The 22,131-nt window shown below is 60.9% G+C and overlaps 1 protein-coding gene across 1 annotated transcript; it reads left to right on the forward strand.

The window, feature by feature from the left end:
- The first annotated feature begins 330 nt into the window (after window positions 1-330).
- LOC106487406 (myosin-6) lies at window positions 331-20,884 on the forward strand. Its single transcript, XM_067314963.1, has 39 exons — window positions 331-531; window positions 1,826-1,969; window positions 2,801-2,957; window positions 3,065-3,092; window positions 3,193-3,307; window positions 3,411-3,503; window positions 3,604-3,667; window positions 4,213-4,311; window positions 4,455-4,558; window positions 6,329-6,467; window positions 6,550-6,668; window positions 6,758-6,907; window positions 7,351-7,521; window positions 7,648-7,957; window positions 8,136-8,209; window positions 8,361-8,448; window positions 8,528-8,645; window positions 8,726-8,849; window positions 9,323-9,459; window positions 9,567-9,693; window positions 9,857-9,985; window positions 10,100-10,342; window positions 10,550-10,726; window positions 10,818-10,963; window positions 11,046-11,136; window positions 12,447-12,836; window positions 12,944-13,070; window positions 13,149-13,267; window positions 15,555-15,751; window positions 16,062-16,245; window positions 16,350-16,515; window positions 16,594-16,718; window positions 16,793-17,101; window positions 17,204-17,407; window positions 17,653-17,778; window positions 17,960-18,235; window positions 20,065-20,160; window positions 20,636-20,770; window positions 20,864-20,884. Exons 1-39 carry the CDS (start codon window positions 331-333, stop codon window positions 20,882-20,884), a joined length of 5,823 nt encoding a protein of 1,940 aa, XP_067171064.1.
- Window positions 20,885-22,131: the final 1,247 nt, after the last annotated feature.

Below are 22,131 nucleotides of genomic sequence, written 5' to 3' on the forward strand. Positions count from 1 at the left end.
ATCTTGGCATTTTGGGGGGGGGTCGATCTGGACGTTCTTGGGGGTCAATCTTGCCGTTCTTTGGGGTTGATCCAGGTCGTTTTTTGGGGGTCGATCTTGGCATTTTGGGGGGGGTCGATCTGGACGTTCTTGGGGTCGATCTTGCCGTTATTTGGGGTCGATCCAGGTCATTTTTTGGCAGTCGATCTGGGCGGTTTTTGGGGGGGTCGATCATGGCATTATTTTGGGGGGTCGATCCGGGCAGTTTTTTGGGTGCCTCCCGGGCGTTGGCGGGGGGATTCCGGGGCGCCCGGCGGCTCACGCGGCGGCACTGGTGCCGGCAGCGGCAGGATGGGTGACGCCCAGCTGGCCGAGTTCGGGGCGGCCGCCCCCTTCCTGCGCAAGTCGGAGCGGGAGCGGCTGGAGGCGCAGACGCGGCCCTTTGACCTGCGCGCCGAGTGCTTCGTCCCCGACGAGCGCGAGGAGTTCGTCAGGGCCCGCGTGGTGGCCCGCGACGGCGCCGCCGTCACCGTCCACACCGAGCACGGCAAGGTGGGCGGCACCCGGGGTGCAGTGGGGCGATGGGACCGGGGGAACTGGGGTGCAATGGGGTGATGGGACTGGGAAGAACTGGGATGCAATGGGTTAATGGGACTGGGAGGAACTGGGATGCAATGGGGTGATGGGACTGGGAAGAACTGGGGTGCAATGGGGTGATGGGAACTGGAGTGCAATGGAGCTGGGGTGCAATGGGTTAATGGGACTGGGAGGAACTGGGGTGCAATGGGGTGATGGGACTGGAGGAACTGGGGTGCAATGGGACTGGGGTGCAATGGGGTGATGGGACTGGGAGGAACTGGGGTGCAATGGGGTGATGGGACTGGGGGAATGGGTGCAATGGGACTGGGGTGCAATGGGATGATGGGACTGGGGTGCAATGGGGTGATGGAGCTGGGGTGCAATGGGTTAATGGGACTGGGAGGAACTGGGGTGCAATGGGGTGATGGGACTGGAGGAACTGGGGTGCAATGGGACTGGGGTGCAATGGGGTGATGGGACTGGGGGAATGGGTGCAATGGGACTGGGGTGCAATGGGATGATGGAGCTGGGGTGCAATGGGGTGATGGAACTGGGGTGAAACGGGTTAATGGGACTGGGGGAACTGGGGTGCAATGGGGTGATGGGACTGGGGTGCAATGGGGTGATGGGACTGGGGGAACTGGGATGCAATGGGGTGATGGGACTGGGGGAACTGGGGTGCAATGGGGCGATGGGATGGGGGGACTGGAGCGCAATGGGGTGACAGGACTGGGGTGCAATGGGGTGATGGGACTGGGGGAATGGGTGCAATGGGACTGGGGTGCAATGGGATGATGGAGCTGGGGTGCAATGGGGTGATGGAGCTGGGGTGCAATGGGTTAATGGGACTGGGGGAACTGGGGTGCAATGGGGTGATGGGACTGGGGTGCAATGGGGTGATGGGACTGGGGGAACTGGGATGCAATGGGGTGATGGGACTGGGGGAACTGGGGTGCAATGGGGTGATGAGACTGGGGTGCAATGGGGTGATGGGACTGGGGGAACTGGGGTGCAATGGGTTAATGGGACTGGAGGAACTGGGGTGCAATGGGGCAATGGGATTAGAACTGGGGTGCAATGGGGCAATGGGATGGGGGGACTGGAGTGCTATGGGGTGATGGGACTGGGGTGCAATGGGTTAATGGGACTGGGGTGCAAAGGGGTGATGGGACTGGGGTGCAATGGGGTGATGGGACTGGGAGGAACTGGGAGAAACCCCCCCCCCAACCCGCGCTGACTCTGCCCCCCCCCCGGTGCCCCCCGGCAGACCCTGACGGTGAAGGAGGCCGACGTCCACCAGCAGAACCCGCCCAAGTTCGACAAGATCGAGGACATGGCCATGCTCACCTTCCTCCACGAGCCCGCCGTGCTCTACAACCTCAAGGAGCGCTACGCCGCCTGGATGATCTACGTGAGTCCTGGGCACCTTGGGGCGCCTAGAACCGGCCGTCCCTGCCCTGGAGCCCTTGGGGTACCTAGAACCAGGTTTCCCTTCCTTGGGGTACCTAGAACCAGGTGTCCCTTTCCTGGAGCCCTTGGGGTACCTAGAAGTGGATGTCCCTTCCCTGGATCCCTTGGAGTGTCAAGAACCAGGTGTCCCTTCCTTGGAGACTTTGGGGTATCTAGAAACAGGTGTCACTTCTCTGCAGTCCTTGGGGTGCCTAGAACCAGGCGTCCCTTCCCTGGAGCCCTTGGGGTGTTGAGAACCAGACGTCCCTGCCCTGGAGTCCTTGGGGTACCTAGAACTTGGCGTCTCTTCTCTGGAGACCTTGGGGTACCTAGAACCAGGCATCCCTTCCACAGAACCCTTGGGGTACCTAAAACTAGGTGACCCTTCCCCACACCCCTTGGGGCACTGAGGACCAGGTGACCTTCCCCAGAGGCCTTGGGACACCTAGAATGGGGCAACCCTTCCCCGTTGGCCCTTGGGGCGCCTAGAACTGGGTGACCCTTCCCCACACCCCTTGGGGCACTGAGGACCAGGTGACCTTCCCCAGAGGCCTTGGGACACCTAGAACGGGGTGACCCTTCCCCGTTGGCCCTTGGGGCGCCTAGAACTGGGTGACCCTTCCCCACACCCTTTGAGGCACTGAGGACCAGGTGACCTTCCCCAGAGGCCTTGGGACACCTAGAACGGGGCGACCCTTCCCCGTTGGCCCTTGGGGCGCCTAGAACGGGGCGACCCCTCCTCGGTCGCTCGGTGGGGGGGAAACGACGCGTTCTGGCTCCGCCCCCCCCGCAGACCTACTCGGGGCTCTTCTGCGTGACGGTGAACCCCTACAAGTGGCTGCCCGTCTACAACGCCGAGGTGGTGGCCGCCTACCGGGGCAAGAAGCGGAGCGAAGCTCCTCCCCACATCTTCTCCATCTCCGACAACGCCTACCAGTCCATGCTCACCGGTAGGGCCCCGACCTAGAACCGTCCCGTCCCCCCCCAAAATGGGACCTGGAACCCAGTCCTGATCGATGGGGACTGATTTCCCCCCCCCCAACGCTTCTCCTTGCAGACCGGGAGAACCAGTCCATCCTCATCACGTGAGTCCCCACGGCAGAGGGGTGGGCAAGGGGCGGGCAAGGGGGAGGAGCCACCTGCCCCCTCCCCAAGCCCCTCCCCTCACGCCTGCCCCCACCGCAGCGGAGAATCCGGGGCGGGGAAGACGGTCAACACCAAGAGGGTCATCCAGTACTTCGCCAGCATCGCCGCCATCGGCGACCGCAAGAAGGAGGTGGCCAATAGCAGCAAGGTGGGGGCCCGGCCCGGCCACGGCGCTGCGAGCTTCCCCGCGCGGTGCCCTGCGTGGGGGGCAGGTCTCAGCCCGCCCCACACTTCCCCCCCTCCCCCCCCCCCACCAGGGCACCCTGGAGGATCAAATCATCCAGGCCAACCCCGCCTTGGAGGCCTTCGGCAACGCCAAGACCGTCCGCAACGACAACTCGTCCCGATTCGTGAGTGCCGCCGAGGCCGGGGGGGGGGGGGTGGGGAGGAGCCGTGGGGCGGCAGGGTGTGGGGTGGGCGGGGCCTCACCTCACGCTCCCGCCCTCGCAGGGGAAGTTCATCCGCATCCACTTCGGGGCCACTGGGAAGCTGGCGTCGGCCGACATCGAGACCTGTGAGTGGGGCTCTGTCCGTCCATCCATCTCGTCCCGCCATCTCCCCACGCGTCTTCTCGTCCCATCATTCCTCCGTCCATCTCTTCATCCTACCATCCATCCATCGCTCCAGCCACACGTTCATCCATTGCTCCGTCCGTCCCTCTCTCTGCACATCCATCCCTCCCTCTGTCTCCTCATCCCACCGTCTATCCATCCCTCCACCCTGTCATCCATTCCTCTGCACATCCATCCTTCCATCCACCTCTTCATCCCACCATCCATCCATCCATCTCTTCATCCCACCATCCGTCCACACGTTCATCCATAGCTCCATGCGTCCATCCCTTTGCACATCCATCTCTTCATTCCACCATCTCTTCATCCATCTCCTCATCCCACCATCCCTCCATCCCACCATTACACCCATCTCTCCACTCATCCATCCCTCCACCAACCCACCCACCCACCCACCCCTCCATCCGTCCTCCCTCGTGTCCCACCGTCCGTTCATCCGCCCACCCCTCGGCTCTCCACCCCTCAAACCCTCCTCCCTCTCCCCCAGACCTCCTGGAGAAGTCCCGGGTCATCTTCCAGCTCAAGGCCGAGAGGAACTACCACATCTTCTACCAGATCCTCTCCAACAAGAAGCCGGAGCTGCTCGGTGAGCGGGGCCCCGGGGCTGGCACGGCCACTCGCGTCTTCCGCCTTTCGTTCCTTCGCTCCGGCGGCAAGCGCGGCCGCTCCGCCCCGTTGGGCCGCCGCAAACGCTCTCCTTCCCTCCTGCCACCCCGCGCCGCCGGGCAGAGACCTTGCTCATCACCAACAACCCCTACGACTACAGCTACGTCTCCCAAGGGGAGGTGACCGTGGCCTCCATCGACGACTCGGAAGAGCTGATGGCGACCGACGTAAGCGGGAGGGCGGGTTCCGGGAGGCCGGAGAGGAGGAAGGAGGGACGGGCGGAAGAGAAGGTCGACTGCTGAGCGAAGGGAGGGGTGGACGGATGAGTCCTTGGGTGGGGGTATGGATGGAGGAGTCCTTGGATGGATGGAGGAGTCCTTAGATGGATGGATGGAGAGAGGACTCCATGGATGGATAGATGACTCCATGGAGGGATGGGCTGATGCATAGGAAGGATATCTGGATGGATGGATGGATGGATGGATGAGTCCTTGGATGGAGGTACAGATGGAGAAGTCCTCAGATGGATGGAGGAGTCCTCAGAGGGATGGATGGAGAGAAGACTCCATGGATGAAGAGAGGACTCCATGGATGGCTGGATGACTCCATAGATGGATAGATGACTCCATAGATGGATAGATTACTCCATAGATGAGTAGATGACTCCATAGATGGATAAATGACTCCATAGATGGATAGATGACTCCATAGATGGATAGATGACTCCATAGATGAATAGATGACTCCACGGAGGGCTGGATGACTCCATAGATGGATAGATGACTCCATAGATGAATAGATGACTCCACAGATGAGTAGATGACTCCATAGATGGATAAATGACTCCATAGATGAATAGATGACTCCATAGATGAGTAGATGACTCCATAGATGGGTAGATGACTCCATGGAGGGCTGGATGACTCCATAGATGGATAGATGACTCCATAGATGAACAGATGACTCCATAGATGAGTAGATGACTCCATAGATGGATAAATGACTCCATAGATGAATAGATGACTCCATAGATGAGTAGATGACTCCATAGATGGGTAGATGACTCCATGGAGGGCTGGATGACTCCATAGATGGATAGATGACTCCATAGATGGATAGATGACTCCATAGATGAATAGATGACTCCATAGATGAGTAGATGACTCCATAGATGGATAGATGACTCCATAGATGGATAGATGACTCCATGGAGGGCTGGATGACTCCATAGATGGATAGATGACTCCATAGATGAACAGATGACTCCATAGATGAGTAGATGACTCCATAGATGGATAAATGACTCCATAGATGAATAGATGACTCCATAGATGAGTAGATGACTCCATAGATGGGTAGATGACTCCATGGAGGGCTGGATGACTCCATAGATGGATAGATGACTCCATAGATGGATAGATGACTCCATAGATGAATAGATGACTCCATAGATGAGTAGATGACTCCATAGATGGATAGATGACTCCATAGATGGATAGATGACTCCATAGATGAACAGATGACTCCATAGATGAGTAGATGACTCCATAGATGGATAAATGACTCCATAGATGGATAGATGACTCCATAGATGGATAGATGACTCCATAGATGAATAGATGACTCCATAGATGAGTAGATGACTCCATAGATGGATAGATGACTCCATGGAGGGCTGGATGACTCCATAGATGGATAGATGACTCCATAGATGAATAGATGACTCCATAGATGAGTAGATGACTCCATAGATGGATAGATGACTCCGTGGAGGGCTGGATGACTCTATAGATGGATAGATGACTCCATAGATGAACAGATGACTCCATGGATGGCTGAATGACTCCATAGAAGGATAGATGACTCCCCGGAGGGATGGATGGGCTGATGCATAGGAAGGGATGGAAGGATAGGTGATGGCCGGCAGACGGAGGTGCCCTCGGCATGGCGGCAGGGGGAGGCCAGGTCCTCGCCCGACCCCACCGCCTGCCCCGCAGAGCGCGTTCGACGTGCTGGGCTTCACCGCGGAGGAGAAGGCCGGCGTCTACAAGCTGACGGGCGCCATCATGCACTTCGGCAACATGAAGTTCAAGCAGAAGCAACGGGAGGAGCAGGCGGAGCCCGACGGCACCGAAGGTGGGGTCGGGGGGGACGGGGGCCTGGTGGTGGCACCTTGGTGGCACCTGAGCGCGTCTCTCTCTCTCCCCTCCCACCACAGATGCGGACAAGTCGGCCTACCTGATGGGGCTGAACTCGGCCGACCTCCTCAAGGGGCTCTGCCACCCCCGGGTCAAGGTGGGCAACGAGTACGTCACCAAGGGGCAAAATGTCCAGCAGGTGAGGCCGGCACCCGCCACCCCGTCTCCTCTCCCTGGGTCTTGCTCCCCGTCCTCACCCCGTTCCCCACCCCGATGGTCCTCTCCCAGGTGTACTACTCCATCGGGGCCCTGGCCAAGGCCGTCTACGAGAAGATGTTCAACTGGATGGTGGTGAGGATCAACAACTCCCTGGAGACCAAGCAGCCGCGGCAGTACTTCATCGGCGTGCTGGACATCGCCGGCTTCGAGATCTTCGACGTAAGGCCATGGAGGTCCCGTGGGGCGGGACCAGCCTCTGGGTGTTGCCTTGGTCCTCTTGGGCATTGGTGTGCGTTGGGTCGACCTCCTTAAGTGCCGCATTCACCTTGGGTGCAAACGTGGCCTTGCTGGGCATTGAGTTGACCCCATTGGGTGTCCACTTGACCCTGTTGATCCCGTTGGGTGTTAATTGGACCCCGTTGGGTGCTGAGTTGACCCCGTTGGGCACCCGGTTGACCCTGTTGATCCCATTGGGCATTAATTGGACACAGTTGGGTGCTGAGTTGACCCCGTTGGGTGTCCAGTTGACCCTGTTGACCCCATTGGGTGTTAATCGGACCCCGTTGGGTGCTGAGTTGACCCCGTTGGGCACCCGGTTGATCCTGTTGATCCCGTTGAGCGTGATGTCGACCCTGTTGACCATCCCCTGTCTCCACCCCCAGTTCAACAGCTTCGAGCAGCTCTGCATCAACTTCACCAACGAGAAGCTGCAGCAGTTCTTCAACCACCACATGTTCGTGCTGGAGCAGGAGGAGTACAAGAAGGAGGGGATCGAGTGGGAGTTCATCGACTTCGGCATGGACCTCCAGGCCTGCATCGACCTCATCGAAAAGGTACCGCCTCCCCCCGGACCTTCTGGAGAAGGGTCCTTCCAGCTGGGACCAAGTGGAGAGCACCAAGGTGGCCTTTTGGGTCACGCTGGGTCTCCTCCATGGCCAACGAGCTTCTCCGTTGCCCAGCCCATGGGGATCATGTCCATCCTGGAGGAGGAGTGCATGTTCCCCAAGGCCACGGACATGACCTTCAAGGCCAAGCTCTACGACAACCACCTGGGCAAGTCGGCCAACTTCGGGAAGCCGCGCAACGTGAAGGGCAAGCCCGAGGCCCACTTCTCACTCGTCCACTACGCCGGCACGGTGGACTACAACATCCTCGGCTGGTTGGAGAAGAACAAGGACCCCCTCAACGAGACGGTGGTGGGCCTCTACCAGAAGTCGGCCCTCAAGCTCCTGGCCAACCTCTTCTCCAACTACGCCGGGGCCGATGCCGGTGGGTGGATGGGTGATGGAGAAAGGGGTGAGGGATAGGTGGCAAGAGGCAGGGAAGGGGCAGCGGTAGATGGAGAGCGGGTGGACTGGTGGGCGGACGGGCTGAAGGAAGAGAAGGTTGGGCTGGCGGGATGGAGGGATGGATGGATGGACCTCTCCGTCCCCACTCTTTTCCCCAGGCGGCGATGGAGGCAAGGGGAAAGGAGCCAAGAAGAAAGGTTCCTCCTTCCAGACGGTCTCGGCCCTGCACCGGGTAAGGGGTCCCACCACCAAGGGACGTGCGGAGGGGACCCGCCGTGGGGCAGAGGGAGGAGAACCTCCCGTTGGGCGTGGGGCAGAGACCGCTGACTCCTCCCATGGCGGGTATTGGACACGCCCCCCCCGTCTCCTTCCTCCTGCCCCAGGAGAACCTCAACAAGCTGATGGCCAACCTCAAGACCACCCACCCCCACTTCGTCCGCTGCATCATCCCCAACGAGCGGAAGGCGCCCGGTGAGGGGGGGGGTCGGAGGAGGGTGGAGCCGGCCAGGTGGGGCGGGGCTGGCGGCTGACCCCTCCCACCCCCCACCAGGCGTGATGGACAACCCCCTGGTGATGCACCAGCTCCGCTGCAACGGGGTGCTGGAGGGCATCCGCATCTGCCGCAAGGGCTTCCCCAACCGCATCCTCTACGGGGACTTCCGCCAGCGGTAGGGCGCGTGGGGGGGGGAGGGGGGCGGGGCCGCCTGGGCGGGGCTGATTTTGGGGTGTCCCCGCCCCCCCCCTGCAGCTACCGCATCCTGAACCCCGCCGCCATCCCCGAGGGGCAGTTCATCGACAGCCGCAAGGGCGCCGAGAAGCTCCTGGGCTCCCTCGACATCGACCACAACCAGTACAAGTTCGGGCACACCAAGGTGAGGTGGGGGCGGGGAGAGGGGGCGGGGCCATGGGGGGGCGGTGGGAGGGGCCGGCAGCCTGGGTGGAAGCGGGGCGTGAGAAGGTGAAGGACTTGTCCAGGCCAAGGAGGTGGCACTTGGTTGTGGGGTCTCCATTCCCCAGAGTCCCATCATCCACCCATCTACAGACCCATCCGTCCATCCAGTCTTCCATCCATCCATCTGTTCTACCATCCATCCCTCAACTAATCCATTCATCCCTCCATCCATCCCTCCATCAACCAACCCAACTCTCCAACCATCCACCCACCAACCCAACTCTCCATCCATCCATCCAACCTTCCATCAACCAACCCATCCATCAACCAACCCAACTCTCCAACCATCCATCCATCCCTCCATCAACCAACCCATCCATCCGTCCCTCCATCCCTCCTTCTCCCCAAACCGCCGACCCCTCCGTCCACCCGCCGCCTCCTTCCCTCCGCCAGGTCTTCTTCAAGGCGGGGCTGCTGGGCCACCTGGAGGAGATGCGGGACGAGCGCCTCTCCCGCATCATCACCCGCATCCAGGCCCAGGCCCGGGGGCAGCTCATGCGCATCGAGTTCAAGAAGATCCTGGAGCGCCGGTGAGGCAGCGACGGGGCAGGGACGGCTCATCCTCCCCGGGGAGGGACCTCCGGGGCCGTGGGGCCGGGCGTGGGGCGCGGCAGCAGCTCCGTGTCCCCCTCCGTAGGGACGCGCTGCTGGTGATCCAGTGGAACATCCGGGCCTTCATGGGGGTGAAGAACTGGCCCTGGATGAAGCTCTACTTCAAGATCAAGCCCCTGCTGAAGAGCGCCGAGACGGAGAAGGAGATGCAGGTTGGGGGGGACGGGACGGGCGACGGGGTGGGCTGGGTGACCTCGGACCCGTGGAGGACCTGGAGTGGGGACGGTGGGGAGGTGGTGGGTGGAGAAGGACGACCGGCGTCGGTCGTCCCACCCCGGACGGACGCCGCTACGTTGGGTTTGGGGTCCGGTGCAGACCATGAAGGAGGAGTTCGGGCGGCTGAAGGAAGCCCTGGAGAAGTCGGAGACGCGGCGGAAGGAGCTGGAGGAGAAGATGGTCTCGCTGCTGCAGGAGAAGAACGACCTGCAGCTGCAAGTGCAGGCCGTGAGCGAAGCTCCCTCTGCCCCAAACCATGTCCAGAGGGGGGGTGACGGCTCCCGAGCCCCCCACCCCGGGGTGCTGCTCCCGCCCCCGACGCCCCCTCCCACCCACCCGCAGGAGCAGGACAACCTCAACGACGCCGAGGAGCGCTGCGACCAGCTGATCAAGAACAAGATCCAGCTGGAGGCCAAGGTGAAGGAGCTCACGGAGCGCCTGGAGGACGAGGAGGAGATGAACGCCGAGCTGACGGCCAAGAAGAGGAAGCTGGAGGACGAGTGCTCGGAGCTCAAGAAGGACATCGACGACCTGGAGCTGACGCTGGCCAAGGTGGAGAAGGAGAAACACGCCACGGAGAACAAGGTGATGGTGGGGAAAGACCTCAACCCCGAGCCGAGGGGACTCAGATCGATGCAGCCTGGTTGGGTTGGGTTGGGTTGAGAAGACCCAAGGCTGGTTGGGGTCTAGTGGCCTCATTGGCTTGGCCAAGAACAAGAACAGCCCCCATCTCTGCCCTACCTTTGGCGTGAAGCTGGTGGCCTCACGCCCTGGATGTTTGTCCCCACGTAGGTCAAGAACCTGACGGAGGAGATGGCCGGGCTGGACGAGATCATCGCCAAGCTGACGAAGGAGAAGAAGGCCCTGCAGGAAGCTCACCAGCAAGCGCTGGACGACCTGCAGGCAGAAGAAGACAAGGTCAACACCTTGACCAAGGCCAAAGTGAAGCTGGAGCAGCAGGCGGATGACGTGAGTACGGGCTGGTCCCACCACGGGCGCTACTTTGGCCGCTGAGATGACAAAGACCTGGGTTTTCTCCCTGGTTTTTTTTCCCCTGCAGCTTGAAGGGTCCCTGGAGCAGGAGAAGAAGATCCGCATGGACCTGGAACGGGCCAAGCGGAAGCTGGAAGGCGACTTGAAACTCACCCAAGAGAACATCATGGACCTGGAGAACGACAAGCAGCAGCTGGAGGAGAAGCTCAAGAAGTGAGGCCGGCCCTTCGTCCCCAGTCCCGCACGCTCTGGGCTCCAAGACGGAGCCATCAGGTCTCTCCGCATCTCGCTGCAGGAAAGAGTTTGAGATCAACCAGCAGAACAGCAAGATCGAGGACGAGCAAGCGCTGGCCCTGCAGCTCCAGAAGAAGCTGAAGGAGCTGCAGGTGAGGACCCGCCTCCAGCCCCAGAGGCCATCTTCGCCCGGGCCTTGGAGGAGAGACCCTGCTCTGAAACGAGTGGTGATAACGTCCCGCACGGGCATCTCGGGTGGTGCCGTGGAGCAAAGGATGCTCTAGGACAAACCCCAGAGCATGTCCTACCACGTCTAGACCCAATCTAGAGTCAAGATCTCCCACTCTGTCCTCAGGGTTAGGTGCGGACAGGTTGGGTTGAAATGAGCCCGAGACCAGATCGGGTGAGAGCGAGAGCCTCCAGGTGCTGGCGTTGGGTTGAGGAGTCTCCAAGTGGTTGGGATGAGTCGGGTAGAAGAGTCTCCAGGTGGCTGGGTTGAGTTGAGTTGAGTTGAGTTGGGGAGTCCCCAACTGGTTGAGTTGAGTTGAGTTGAGGAGTCTCCAACTGGTTGAGTTGGGTTGAGTTGAGTTGAGTTGGGGAGTCTCCAAGTGGTGGGGATGAGTCAGGCCGAAAAGTCTCCAGCTAGTTGGGTTGAGTTGACCTGGGGAGTCTCCAGCTGGTTGGGTTGGGTTGAGTTGAGTTGGGGAGTCTCCAAGTGGTGGGGATGAGTTGGGCCGAAGAGTCTCTCGCTGGTTGGGTTGGGTTGGGTTGGGTTGAGTTGAGGAGTCTCCAGGTGGTTGGGTTGAGTTGAGTTGAGGAGTCTCCAGCTGGTTGGGTTGGGTTGAGTTGAGGAGTCTCCAGCTGGTTGGGTTGAGTTGAGTTGAGGAGTCTCCAGATGGTTGGGTTGGGTTGAGTTGAGTTGGGGAGTCTCCAAGTAGTGGGCATGAGTCAGGCCAAAGAGTCTCCAGCTGGTTGGGTTGAGTTGAGTTGAGGAGTCATCAACTGGTTGGGTTGGGTTGAGTTGGTGAGTCTCCAGCTGGTTGGGTTGAGTTGAGGAGTCTCCAGCTGGTTGGGTTGAGTTGAGTTGAGGAGTCTCCAGATGGTTGGGTTGGGTTGAGTTGAGTTGGGGAGTCTCCAAGTAGTGGGCATGAGTCAGGCCAAAGAGTCTCCAGCTGGTTGGGTTGAGTTGAGTTGAGGAGTCATCAACTGGTTGGGCTGGGTTGAGTTGGTGAGTCTCCAGCTGGTTGGGTTGAGTTGAGGAGTCTCCAGCTGGTTGGGTTGAGTTGAGTTGAGGAGTCATCAACTGGTTGGGTTGAGTTGAGTTGAGGAGTCTCCAGCTGGTTGGGTTGAGTTGAGTTGAGGAGTCATCAACTGGTTGGGTTGGGTTGAGTTGAGGAGTCTCCAGCTGGTTGGGTTGGGTTGGGTCAAGCCGGATGATGGCGTCTCCTTCCCCGGGCGGCAGGCGCGGATCGAGGAGCTGGAGGAGGAGCTGGAGGCGGAGCGCACGGGGCGGGCCAAGGTGGAGAAGCTGCGCTCGGAGCTGTCGCGGGAGCTGGAGGAGATCAGCGAGCGGCTGGAGGAGGCGGGCGGCGCCACCTCGGTGCAGATCGAGCTCAACAAGAAGCGGGAGGCCGAGTTCCAGAAGATGCGGCGCGACCTGGAGGAGGCCACGCTGCAGCACGAGGCCACGGCCGCCACGCTGCGCAAGAAGCACGCCGACAGCGTGGCCGAGCTGGGCGAGCAGATCGACAACCTGCAGCGCGTCAAGCAGAAGCTGGAGAAGGAGAAGAGCGAGCTCAAGCTGGAGCTGGACGACGTCAGCGCCAGCATGGAGCAGCTCGTCAAGGCCAAGGTGGGGGCGGGGCTCCGGCTGCTGGGGGCGGGCCCAGGCTGGAAGGGAGGACATCTTCCCCACGGCCTGCTCGGTCCCTTCCCTCCGTCCTCTGCTCCCCCCCCCAGGTGGGCGTGGAGAAGGTGTCCCGCACCCTGGAGGACCAGGCGGCCGAGCACCGGGCCAAGCTGGAGGAGACGCAGCGAGCCCTCAACGACGCCAGCGCCCAGCGCGCCAAGCTCCAGACCGAGAACGGTGGGGACGCGGCGCCACGGCCCCGCCGCCCCGTCCCGCCCGCGCCCCGGGCCCTGACGCCCTGCCCTCCCCCCGCAGGAGAGCTGTCCCGCCAGCTGGAGGAGAAGGAGGCCCTCGTCTCGCAGCTCACCCGCGGCAAGCAGTCGTACAACCAGCAGCTGGAGGACCTCAAGAGGCAGCTGGAGGAGGAAGCGAAGGTGAGGCCTGGGGCTCGGGCGCCGCGGTTCGGGGGGGCCCCACGGCGAGGTCCCCTTTCCCCCGGGGGGAATGAGGTCAAGTCAGGCTGCTCGCGGCGGGTGGGTGGGGCTAAAGGCAGCTCAGCTGGGCAAAAAGCAGCCGGGTTGGGCGGAGCAGGTCAGTCTCAAGGAGGAAGGGTTGGGAGGGTTGGTCCGAAGGTGGTGGGGTGGGATTGGACCAGGTGAAGGGTGAAGCCTGCGACAGTTGCGATGGGCTGAGGTGGTCTAGAAGCACTTAGGTTGGGTCAGGTTGGTCTAAAGCAGTTGGGTTGGTCTAACGGTGGTTGGGTTGGTCGAAAGGGGGTTGAGTTGGTCAAAAGGAGGTTGGGTCGGACGGTCTACAGGAGGTTGGGTTGGACAGGCTAAATGGAGTTGGGTTGGTTGGTCTAGAGGAGGTTGGGTTGATCTCATGGTGGTTGGGTTGGTCAAAAGGGGGTTGAGTTGGTCTCATGGTGGTTGGGTTGGTCTAAAGGAGGTTGGGTCGGACGGTCTACAGGAGGTTGGGGTGGACAGTCTAAATGGAGTTGGGTTGGTTGGTCTAGAGGAGGTTGGGTTGGTCTAAAGGAGGTTGGGTTGATCTCATGGTGGTTGGGTTGGTCAAAAGGGGGTTGAGTTGATCTCACAGTGGTTGGGTTGGTCTAAAGGAGGTTAGGTGGGTTGATCTCGGTGGTTGGGTTGGTTGGTCTAAAGGAGGTTGGGTTGGTCAAAAGTGGGTTGAGTTGATCTTCATGGTGGTTGGGTTGGTTGGTCTAAAGGAGGTTGGGTTGATCTAATGGTGGTTGGGTTGATGGTGGTTGGGTTGGATGTTCTAAATGCAGTTGGGTTGGGTTGGTCTAATGGTGGTTGGGTTGGTCGAAAGGGGATTGAGTTGATCTCATGATGGTTGGGTTGGATGGTCTAATGGTGGTTGGGTTGGTCGAAAGGGGATTGAGCTGATCTCATGATGGTTGGGTCGGACGGTCTACAGGAGGTTGGGTTGGACAGTCTAAATGGAGTTGGGTTGGTTGGTCTAGAGGAGGTTGGGTTGTTCTAAAGGAGGTTGGGTTGATCTCATGGTGGTTGGGTTGGTTGAAAGGGAGTTGAGCTGGTCTAGAGGAGGTTGGGTTAATCTAAAGGAGGTTGGGTGGGTTGATCTCGGTGGTTGGGTTGGTTGGTCTAAAGGAGGTTGGGTTGGTCAAAAGTGGGTTGAGATGATCTTCATGGTGGTTGGGTTGGATGTTCTAAATGCAGTTGGGTTGGGTTGGGTTGGTCTAATGGTGGTTGGGTTGGTCGAAAGGGGATTGAGCTGATCTCATGGTGGTTGGGTTGGTTGGTCTAAAGGAGGTTGGGTTGGTCAAAAGGGGATTGAGCTGATCTCATGATGGTTGGGTTGGTTGGTCTAAAGGAGGGTGGGTTGATCTAATGGAGGTTGGATTGATGGTGGTTGGGTTGGATGTTCTAAATGCAGTTGGGTTGGGTTGGTCTAAAGGACGTCGGGATGATCTAATGGAGGTTGGATTGATGGTGGTTGGGTTGGATGTTCTAAATGCAGTTGGGTTGGTTGGTCTAAAGGAGGTTGGGTTGATCTAATGGAGGTTGGATTGATGGTGGTTGGGTTGGATGTTCTAAATGCAGTTGGGTTGGTTGGTCTAAAGGAGGTTGGGTTGATCTAATGGAGGTTGGATTGATGGTGGTTGGGTTGGATGTTCTAAATGCAGTTGGGTTGGGTTGGTCTAAAGGAGGTTAGGTTGATCTAATGGAGGTTGGATTGATGGTGGTTGGGTTGGATGTTCTAAATGCAGTTGGGTTGGGTTGGTCTAAAGGAGGTTAGGTTGATCTAATGGAGGTTGGATTGATGGTGGTTGGGTTGGATGTTCTAAATGCAGTTGGGTTGGGTTGGTCTAAAGGAGGTTAGGTTGATCTAATGGAGGTTGGATTGATGGTGGTTGGGTTGGATGTTCTAAATGCAGTTGGGTTGGTTGGTCTAAAGGAGGTTGGGTTGATCTAATGGAGGTTGGATTGATGGTGGTTGGGTTGGATGTTCTAAATGCAGTTGGGTTGGTTGGTCTAAAGGAGGTTGGGTTGATCTAATGGAGGTTGGATTGATGGTGGTTGGGCTGGATGTTCTAAATGCAGTTGGGTTGGGTTGATCTAATGGCGGTTGGGTTGGGTTGAGGAGAGCAACACCACCACCCAGTGAGTCGGAGGACGCCAAGCCGGGCCAGGGTGACACGGGCGCCCCGGCCCGACCTTCTCCTCCCACCCCCAGGCGAAGAACGCGCTGGCCCACGCCCTCCAGTCGGCCCGGCACGACTGCGACCTGCTGCGGGAGCAGTACGAGGAGGAGACGGAGGCCAAGGCCGAGCTCCAGCGCGCCCTGTCCAAGGCCAACTCCGAGGTGGCCCAGTGGAGGACCAAGTACGAGACGGACGCCATCCAGCGCACCGAGGAGCTGGAGGAGGCCAAGTGAGTCGCCGCCCGCCCTCCCCTCCTCGCCACCAGCCTCATGGGAGAAAGCGAGAAGACTGAGAGCACCGTGGGGCTGTCCCACGTGCCCGGGCCACTCCTGTGGGTCAACCGGGAACGGGGGGGGAGGCAAGACTGGAGATGCCTCCCCTGCGGAGGGATCTAGAGCAAGTAGAGGGGTCTAGAGCCCGTAAAGTGGATGAGACGGAGCAACATGTTGGCTTGGGTGGAAGAAGGCGCGAGTAAGCCCGGCTGGTCCACGGGTCACCGACGGCGGGTGTGTGGGTCGTCCCCGTCCTCTCCTGGGCAGGAAGAAGCTGGCGCAGCGGCTGCAGGAGGCCGAGGAGGCGGTGGAGGCGGTGAACGCCAAGTGCTCCTCGCTGGAGAAGACCAAGCACCGGCTGCAGAACGAGATTGAGGACCTGATGGTGGACCTGGAACGGTCGAACGCAGCCGCTGCTGCCCTGGACAAGAAGCAGAGGAACTTCGACAAGGTGGGAAGGGGCACGGCCAAGGCGGGGGGACGGCGGCGGCGGTGGGGTGGGGGCACGGCCAGGACGCCGCTGGCTTCGTGACCCCCCCCCCCAACGCCCCACAGGTCCTGGCGGAGTGGAAGCAGAAGTTCGAGGAGTCGCAGACGGAGCTGGAGGCCTCGCAGAAGGAGGCCCGCTCCCTCAGCACCGAGCTCTTCAAGCTCAAGAACGCCTACGAGGAGTCCCTCGAGCACCTGGAGACCTTCAAGCGGGAGAACAAGAACCTCCAAGGTGAGGGCTCGGACCTCCCCGCGGCCGCCCCCCCCCCCATCTCCTGCCTCGGGGCCTGACGGTCTCTTGCCCCCGCAGAGGAGATCTCGGACCTGACGGAGCAGCTGGGCGCCAGCCACAAGACCATCCACGAGCTGGAGAAGGTCCGGAAGCAGCTGGACGCCGAGAAGCTGGAGCTGCAAGCGGCGCTGGAGGAGGCCGAGGTGCCGTGTCCCCCGCGTCCCCCCGTGTGCCCTCGCTGCCGTCGGTGCTGCTCACATCCCTCCGCGTTCTCCAGGCCTCGCTGGAGCACGAGGAAGGGAAGATCCTGCGGGCCCAGCTGGAGTTCAACCAGGTGAAGGCGGACTACGAGCGCAAGCTGGCCGAGAAGGACGAGGAGATGGAGCAGGCCAAGAGGAACCACCTGCGGGTGGTGGACTCGCTGCAGACCTCGCTGGACGCCGAGACGCGGAGCCGCAACGAGGCGCTGCGGCTCAAGAAGAAGATGGAGGGCGACCTCAACGAGATGGAGATCCAGCTCAGCCACGCCAACCGCGTCGCCGCCGAGGCTCAGTCCCACCTCAAGGCGGCCCAGACTCATCTCAAGGTCAATGGTGGAGAAGGAGGTCGGGCCTGAGCCCACCCGCTGTGGGGACCCTCAGTGCCCCGGGGTGCCACCAGCTGAGATCGGTCCCACTTGTCCCACCAGGACACCCAGCTGCAGCTGGACGACGTGGTGCGGGCCAACGAGGACCTGAAGGAGAACATCGCCATCGTGGAGCGCAGGAACAACCTGCTGCAGTCGGAGCTGGAGGAGCTGCGGGCCGTGGTGGAGCAGACGGAGCGGGCCCGGAAGCTGGCCGAGCAGGAGTTGATTGAGGCCAGCGAGCGGGTCCAGCTCCTCCACTCGCAGGTGGGATGTGGAGGCCTCCTAGGAGGGACGTCACCCCCGGCCGGGGACGCTTGAACCCTGCCGAGGGCAGAGCACAGGCTACTTTCACGTTGAGCTACCTAGAACCTCAATGCCATCTAGGGACACTTGGACCCTGTGGGGAGCGTGGGCTCCGTTCAAGTCCCTTCCCTCGGTGCTACAGGGCTGGATAAAGACGGGGTGGGAGTCCCGGGGCCACATCCTGAGATCTTCTCTCCCCGCTCTAGAACACCAGCCTCATCAACCAGAAGAAGAAGATGGAGACTGACATCTCCCAGCTGCAGACGGAGGTGGAAGAGGCCATCCAGGAGTGCCGGAACGCCGAGGAGAAGGCCAAGAAAGCCATCACAGACGTGAGTGCTGCCCCGGGCAGGAGGACTTGGGCAGAAGGATCTCGGCTGTTGAGTGACCTAGAACTCCCACTACCATACCGCTGCCCATGGGGTGGTAGCTGCCACCTAGATTGTCACTTATTGCCTCCCTTCATCCTTCCTCATCGTTGCGTCACCCTCTCTCCCCTCTGTGCTTGGGCAGGCGGCCATGATGGCAGAGGAGCTGAAGAAGGAGCAGGACACGAGCGCCCACCTGGAGCGCATGAAGAAGAACATGGAGCAGACCATCAAGGACCTGCAGCTGCGGCTGGACGAGGCCGAGCAGCTGGCCCTCAAGGGCGGCAAGAAGCAGCTGCAGAAGCTGGAGGCCCGCGTGCGGGAGCTGGAGAACGAGCTGGAGGCCGAGCAGAAGCGCAACGCCGAGAGCGTCAAGGGCCTCCGCAAGTCAGAGCGGCGTGTCAAGGAGCTCAGCTACCAGGTGAGCCGCGGCGGGACACCCGGAACGCGGCCCTGTGGCCGCGGAGCTGTAGCGTGACCTAGAATGTGACTTATGTGGTGGCCCTGGGCACGTGAGCAACCTAGAGCATCACCTGCTGCTGTAGAGTGACCTAGAACACAGTTGATCTGGTGGCTGTAGGGGCCTGCATGACCTAGAACATCACCTATTGCTGTAGCACAATCTAGAACACATGGGACTTGATGGCTATGGGCACATGAGCAACCTGGAACATGCCCTGCTGCTGTAGAGTGACCTAGAACGTGACTTATGTGGTGGCCATGGGCACATGAGCAACCTAGAACATCACCTGCTGTTGTAGAGTGACCTAGAACACAGTTGATCTGGTGGCTGTAGGGGCCTGCATGACCTAGAACATCACCTATTGCTGTAGCACAACCTAGAACACGTTGGACTCAATGGCCGTGGGCACATGAGCAACCTGGAACATGCCCTGCTGCTGTAGAGTGACCTAGAACGTGACTTATGTGGTGGCCCTGGGCACATGAGCAACCTACAACATCACCCGCTGCTGTAGAGTGACCTAGAACACAGTTGATCTGGTGGCTGTAGGGGCCTGCATGACCTAGAACATCACCTATTGCTGTAGCACAACCTAGAACACGTTGGACTCAATGGCCGTGGGCACATGAGCAACCTGGAACATGCCCTGCTGCTGTAGTGTGACCTAGAACGTGACTTATGTGGTGGCCATGGGCACATGAGCAACCTAGAACATCACCTGCTGTTGTAGAGTGACCTAGAACACAGTTGATCTGGTGGCTGTCGGGGCCTGCATGACCTAGAACATCACCTATTGCTGTAGCACAACCTAGAACACGTTGGACTCAATGGCCGTGGGCACATGAGCAACCTGGAACATGCCCTGCTGCTGTAGAGTGACCTAGAACGTGACTTATGTGGTGGCCCTGGGCACATGAGCAACCTACAACATCACCCGCTGCTGTAGAGTGACCTAGAACACAGTTGATCTGGTGGCTGTAGGGGCCTGCATGACCTAGAACATCACCTATTGCTGTAGCACAACCTAGAACACGTTGGACTCAATGGCCGTGGGCACATGAGCAACCTGGAACATGCCCTGCTGCTGTAGTGTGACCTAGAACGTGACTTATGTGGTGGCCCTGGGCACATGAGCAACCTAGAACATCACCCACTGCTGTAGAGTGGCCTAGAACGCAGTTGATCTGGTGGCTGTAGGGGCCTGCATGACCTAGAACATGACCCACTGCTGTAGCGTCACCTAGAACGTGGTTGACCCGGTGGTCATAGGGACATGTGTGACCTAGAACATCACCCGCTGCTGTCATGTGACCTAGAACACGATTGATTCACTGGCTGTAGGGACTTGCATGACCTAGAACGTCACTCACTGCCGTAGCATGACCTAGAACACAGCTGACCCGGTGGCCATAGGGACGTTAGCACTGCTCATAGTGTCACCTCGAACGCCGCCTTCTGCGCAATAAGGGATAAGACTCCCATCACCCCCTGGGTCACTGCGTGACCTGGGGCGCCCCCACCTCGTCCCCTCCATGGCAGGGCGGAGCCGCTTTGACCTCCAGCTGCCGGGTTCCAGGCCGCCCTAGACCCTCCTGCTTTGCCCCACCACCTGCCCATGTGTCGGCTTCCATGCTGGCTGCTCAGGCAGGGAAACTGAGGCACGGTGAGGGCCTAGAGTTGGGGGCGGACGCTCGTTTCTGGGGTGCTCCTGCCCAACCTAGAACCCAGGGTCGGTCCTGCCAGCCCAGCGGCACGTCCCCCCAACCCCGTCTCTCCCCTCCCCGCAGGCGGAGGAGGACAAGAAGAACCTGCTGCGGCTCCAGGACCTGGTGGACAAGCTGCAGATGAAAGTCAAGGCCTACAAGCGGCAGGCGGAGGAGGCGGTGGGTGCCCGGCCCTCGCCCGGGAGCAGGGACGGAGATGATGGGATGGATGGATGGAAGAATAAGGACACATGGATAGATGATGGGATGGGTGGATGGATGATGGGCTGGATGGATGGAGGGATGGATGATGGGATGGGTGGATGATGGGATGGATAGATGGATGGATGACTGCATGGATGGAAGAATAAGAAGGGCAGACGGACAGATGGATGATGGGATGGATGGATGATGGGATGGATGGAAGAATAAGAAGGGCAGATAGACAGATAGATGATGGAATGGGTGGGTGGATGGATGGATGATGGGATGGATGGATGGATGGATGAAGACTAAGAAGGGCAGATGGATGGACAGATGGATGATGGGATGGACGGGTGGGTAGATGGAAGGATGAAGAGCTGGACGGATGCCTGGTTGGACGGAAGAACGGAGGGGGACCTCCCCGCCGACGCTGTCCCCCCGCCCCGGGCAGGAGGAGCAGGCCAACGCCAACCTGGCCAAGTTCCGCAAGGCGCAGCACGAGCTGGACGAGGCCGAGGAGCGCGCCGACATGGCCGAGGCGCAGGTCAACAAGCTGCGCGCCAGGAGCCGCGGCGACGCCCCCAAGGTGGGTCCCCGCCCCACGGCGCCGCCACCCCACGGCGCCACTGCTGCCCCACAGCGCCGCCCCACAGCCTCACCCCTTCTTCCTCCTCCCCAGAAGCTGCACGACGAGGAGTGACCCAGCGCCGGAGACCTTCCCCACCCCACCACCACCACCACCCTCCCCTCCCCTCCCCCCCCCGCCCAAGACGGGGCCTAACGAAGTAGAAGCAGTAATTAATAAAGATGAACGGCACCTCTAGCGCCTTCCGGAGAGCCCAGGCGTCCGGGACCCGTCCCACCCGTGTCCGGAGGGGCCCAGGCGTCCGGGACCCGTCCCCATCTGTGTCTGGAGGGGCCCAGGTGTCCGGGACCCGTCCCCACCCGTGTCCGGAGGGGGCCCAGGCGTCCGGGACCCGTCCCCACCTGTGTCTGGAGGGGGCCCAGGCGTCCGGGACCCGTCCCCACCCGTGTCCAGAGGGGCCCAGGTGTCCGGGACCCGTCCCCACCCGTGTCCAGAGGGGCCCAGGCGTCCAGGACCCATCCCCACCCGTGTCTGGAGGGGGCCCAGGCGTCCAGGACCCGTCCCCACCCGTTTCTGGAGGGGGCCCAGGCGTCCGGGACCTGTCCCCACCCGTGTCCGGAGGGGCCCAGGCGTCCGGGACCCGTCCCCACCCGTGTCCGGAGGGGCCCAGGCGTCCGGGACCCATCTCCACCTGTGTCTGGAGGGGCCCAGGCGTCCGGGACCCGTCCCCACCCGTGTCCGGAGGGGGCCCAGGCGTCCGGGGCCGGTCGGTCCCTGCCTGCTTCTCCCCCCGAAGAAAGCCACAATCACGGAAAATCGTCAGCCGCGAAAGCGATTTATGTCGCACCCACGGGAAGGGGGTGGGGTGGGGGTGGGGTCATGGGGGGAGGGGCGGGGGGGGAGGGGCATGGGGGGGGGGGTCGTTCCGGCTACACCGAGTCCGCGTCGGGGTCTGGAAGAGAAGAGCCGTGTTGGGAGGGGGCCCAGGCGTCCGGGTGGTTGTGGGGCCCGTCCCACCATGAGGGGCCCAGGTGTCCGGTCGCCTCCAACCCAGGGGGCCCAGGTGTCCGGGTGCCCCCACCGCGAGGGGCCCAGGTGTCCGGGTGCCCCACACCGGAGGCTCAGGTGTCCCACCACGAGGGGCCCAGGCGTCCAGGCGCCCCACACTGGGGGTTCAGGTGTCCCACCCCAGGGGGCCCAGGCGTCCGAGCACCCCACCACAAGGGGCCCAGGCGTCCGGGTGCCCCACCACAAGGGGCCCAGGCGTCCGGGTGCCTCCACCCCAGGGGGCCCAGGTGTCCCAACACAAGGGGCCCAGGCGTCCGGGCACCCCCACCACGAGGGGGCCCAGGCGTCCGGGC

This window comes from Apteryx mantelli, chromosome 39 (assembly GCF_036417845.1).
Source record: "Apteryx mantelli isolate bAptMan1 chromosome 39, bAptMan1.hap1, whole genome shotgun sequence".
NCBI lineage: Eukaryota > Metazoa > Chordata > Aves > Apterygiformes > Apterygidae > Apteryx > Apteryx mantelli.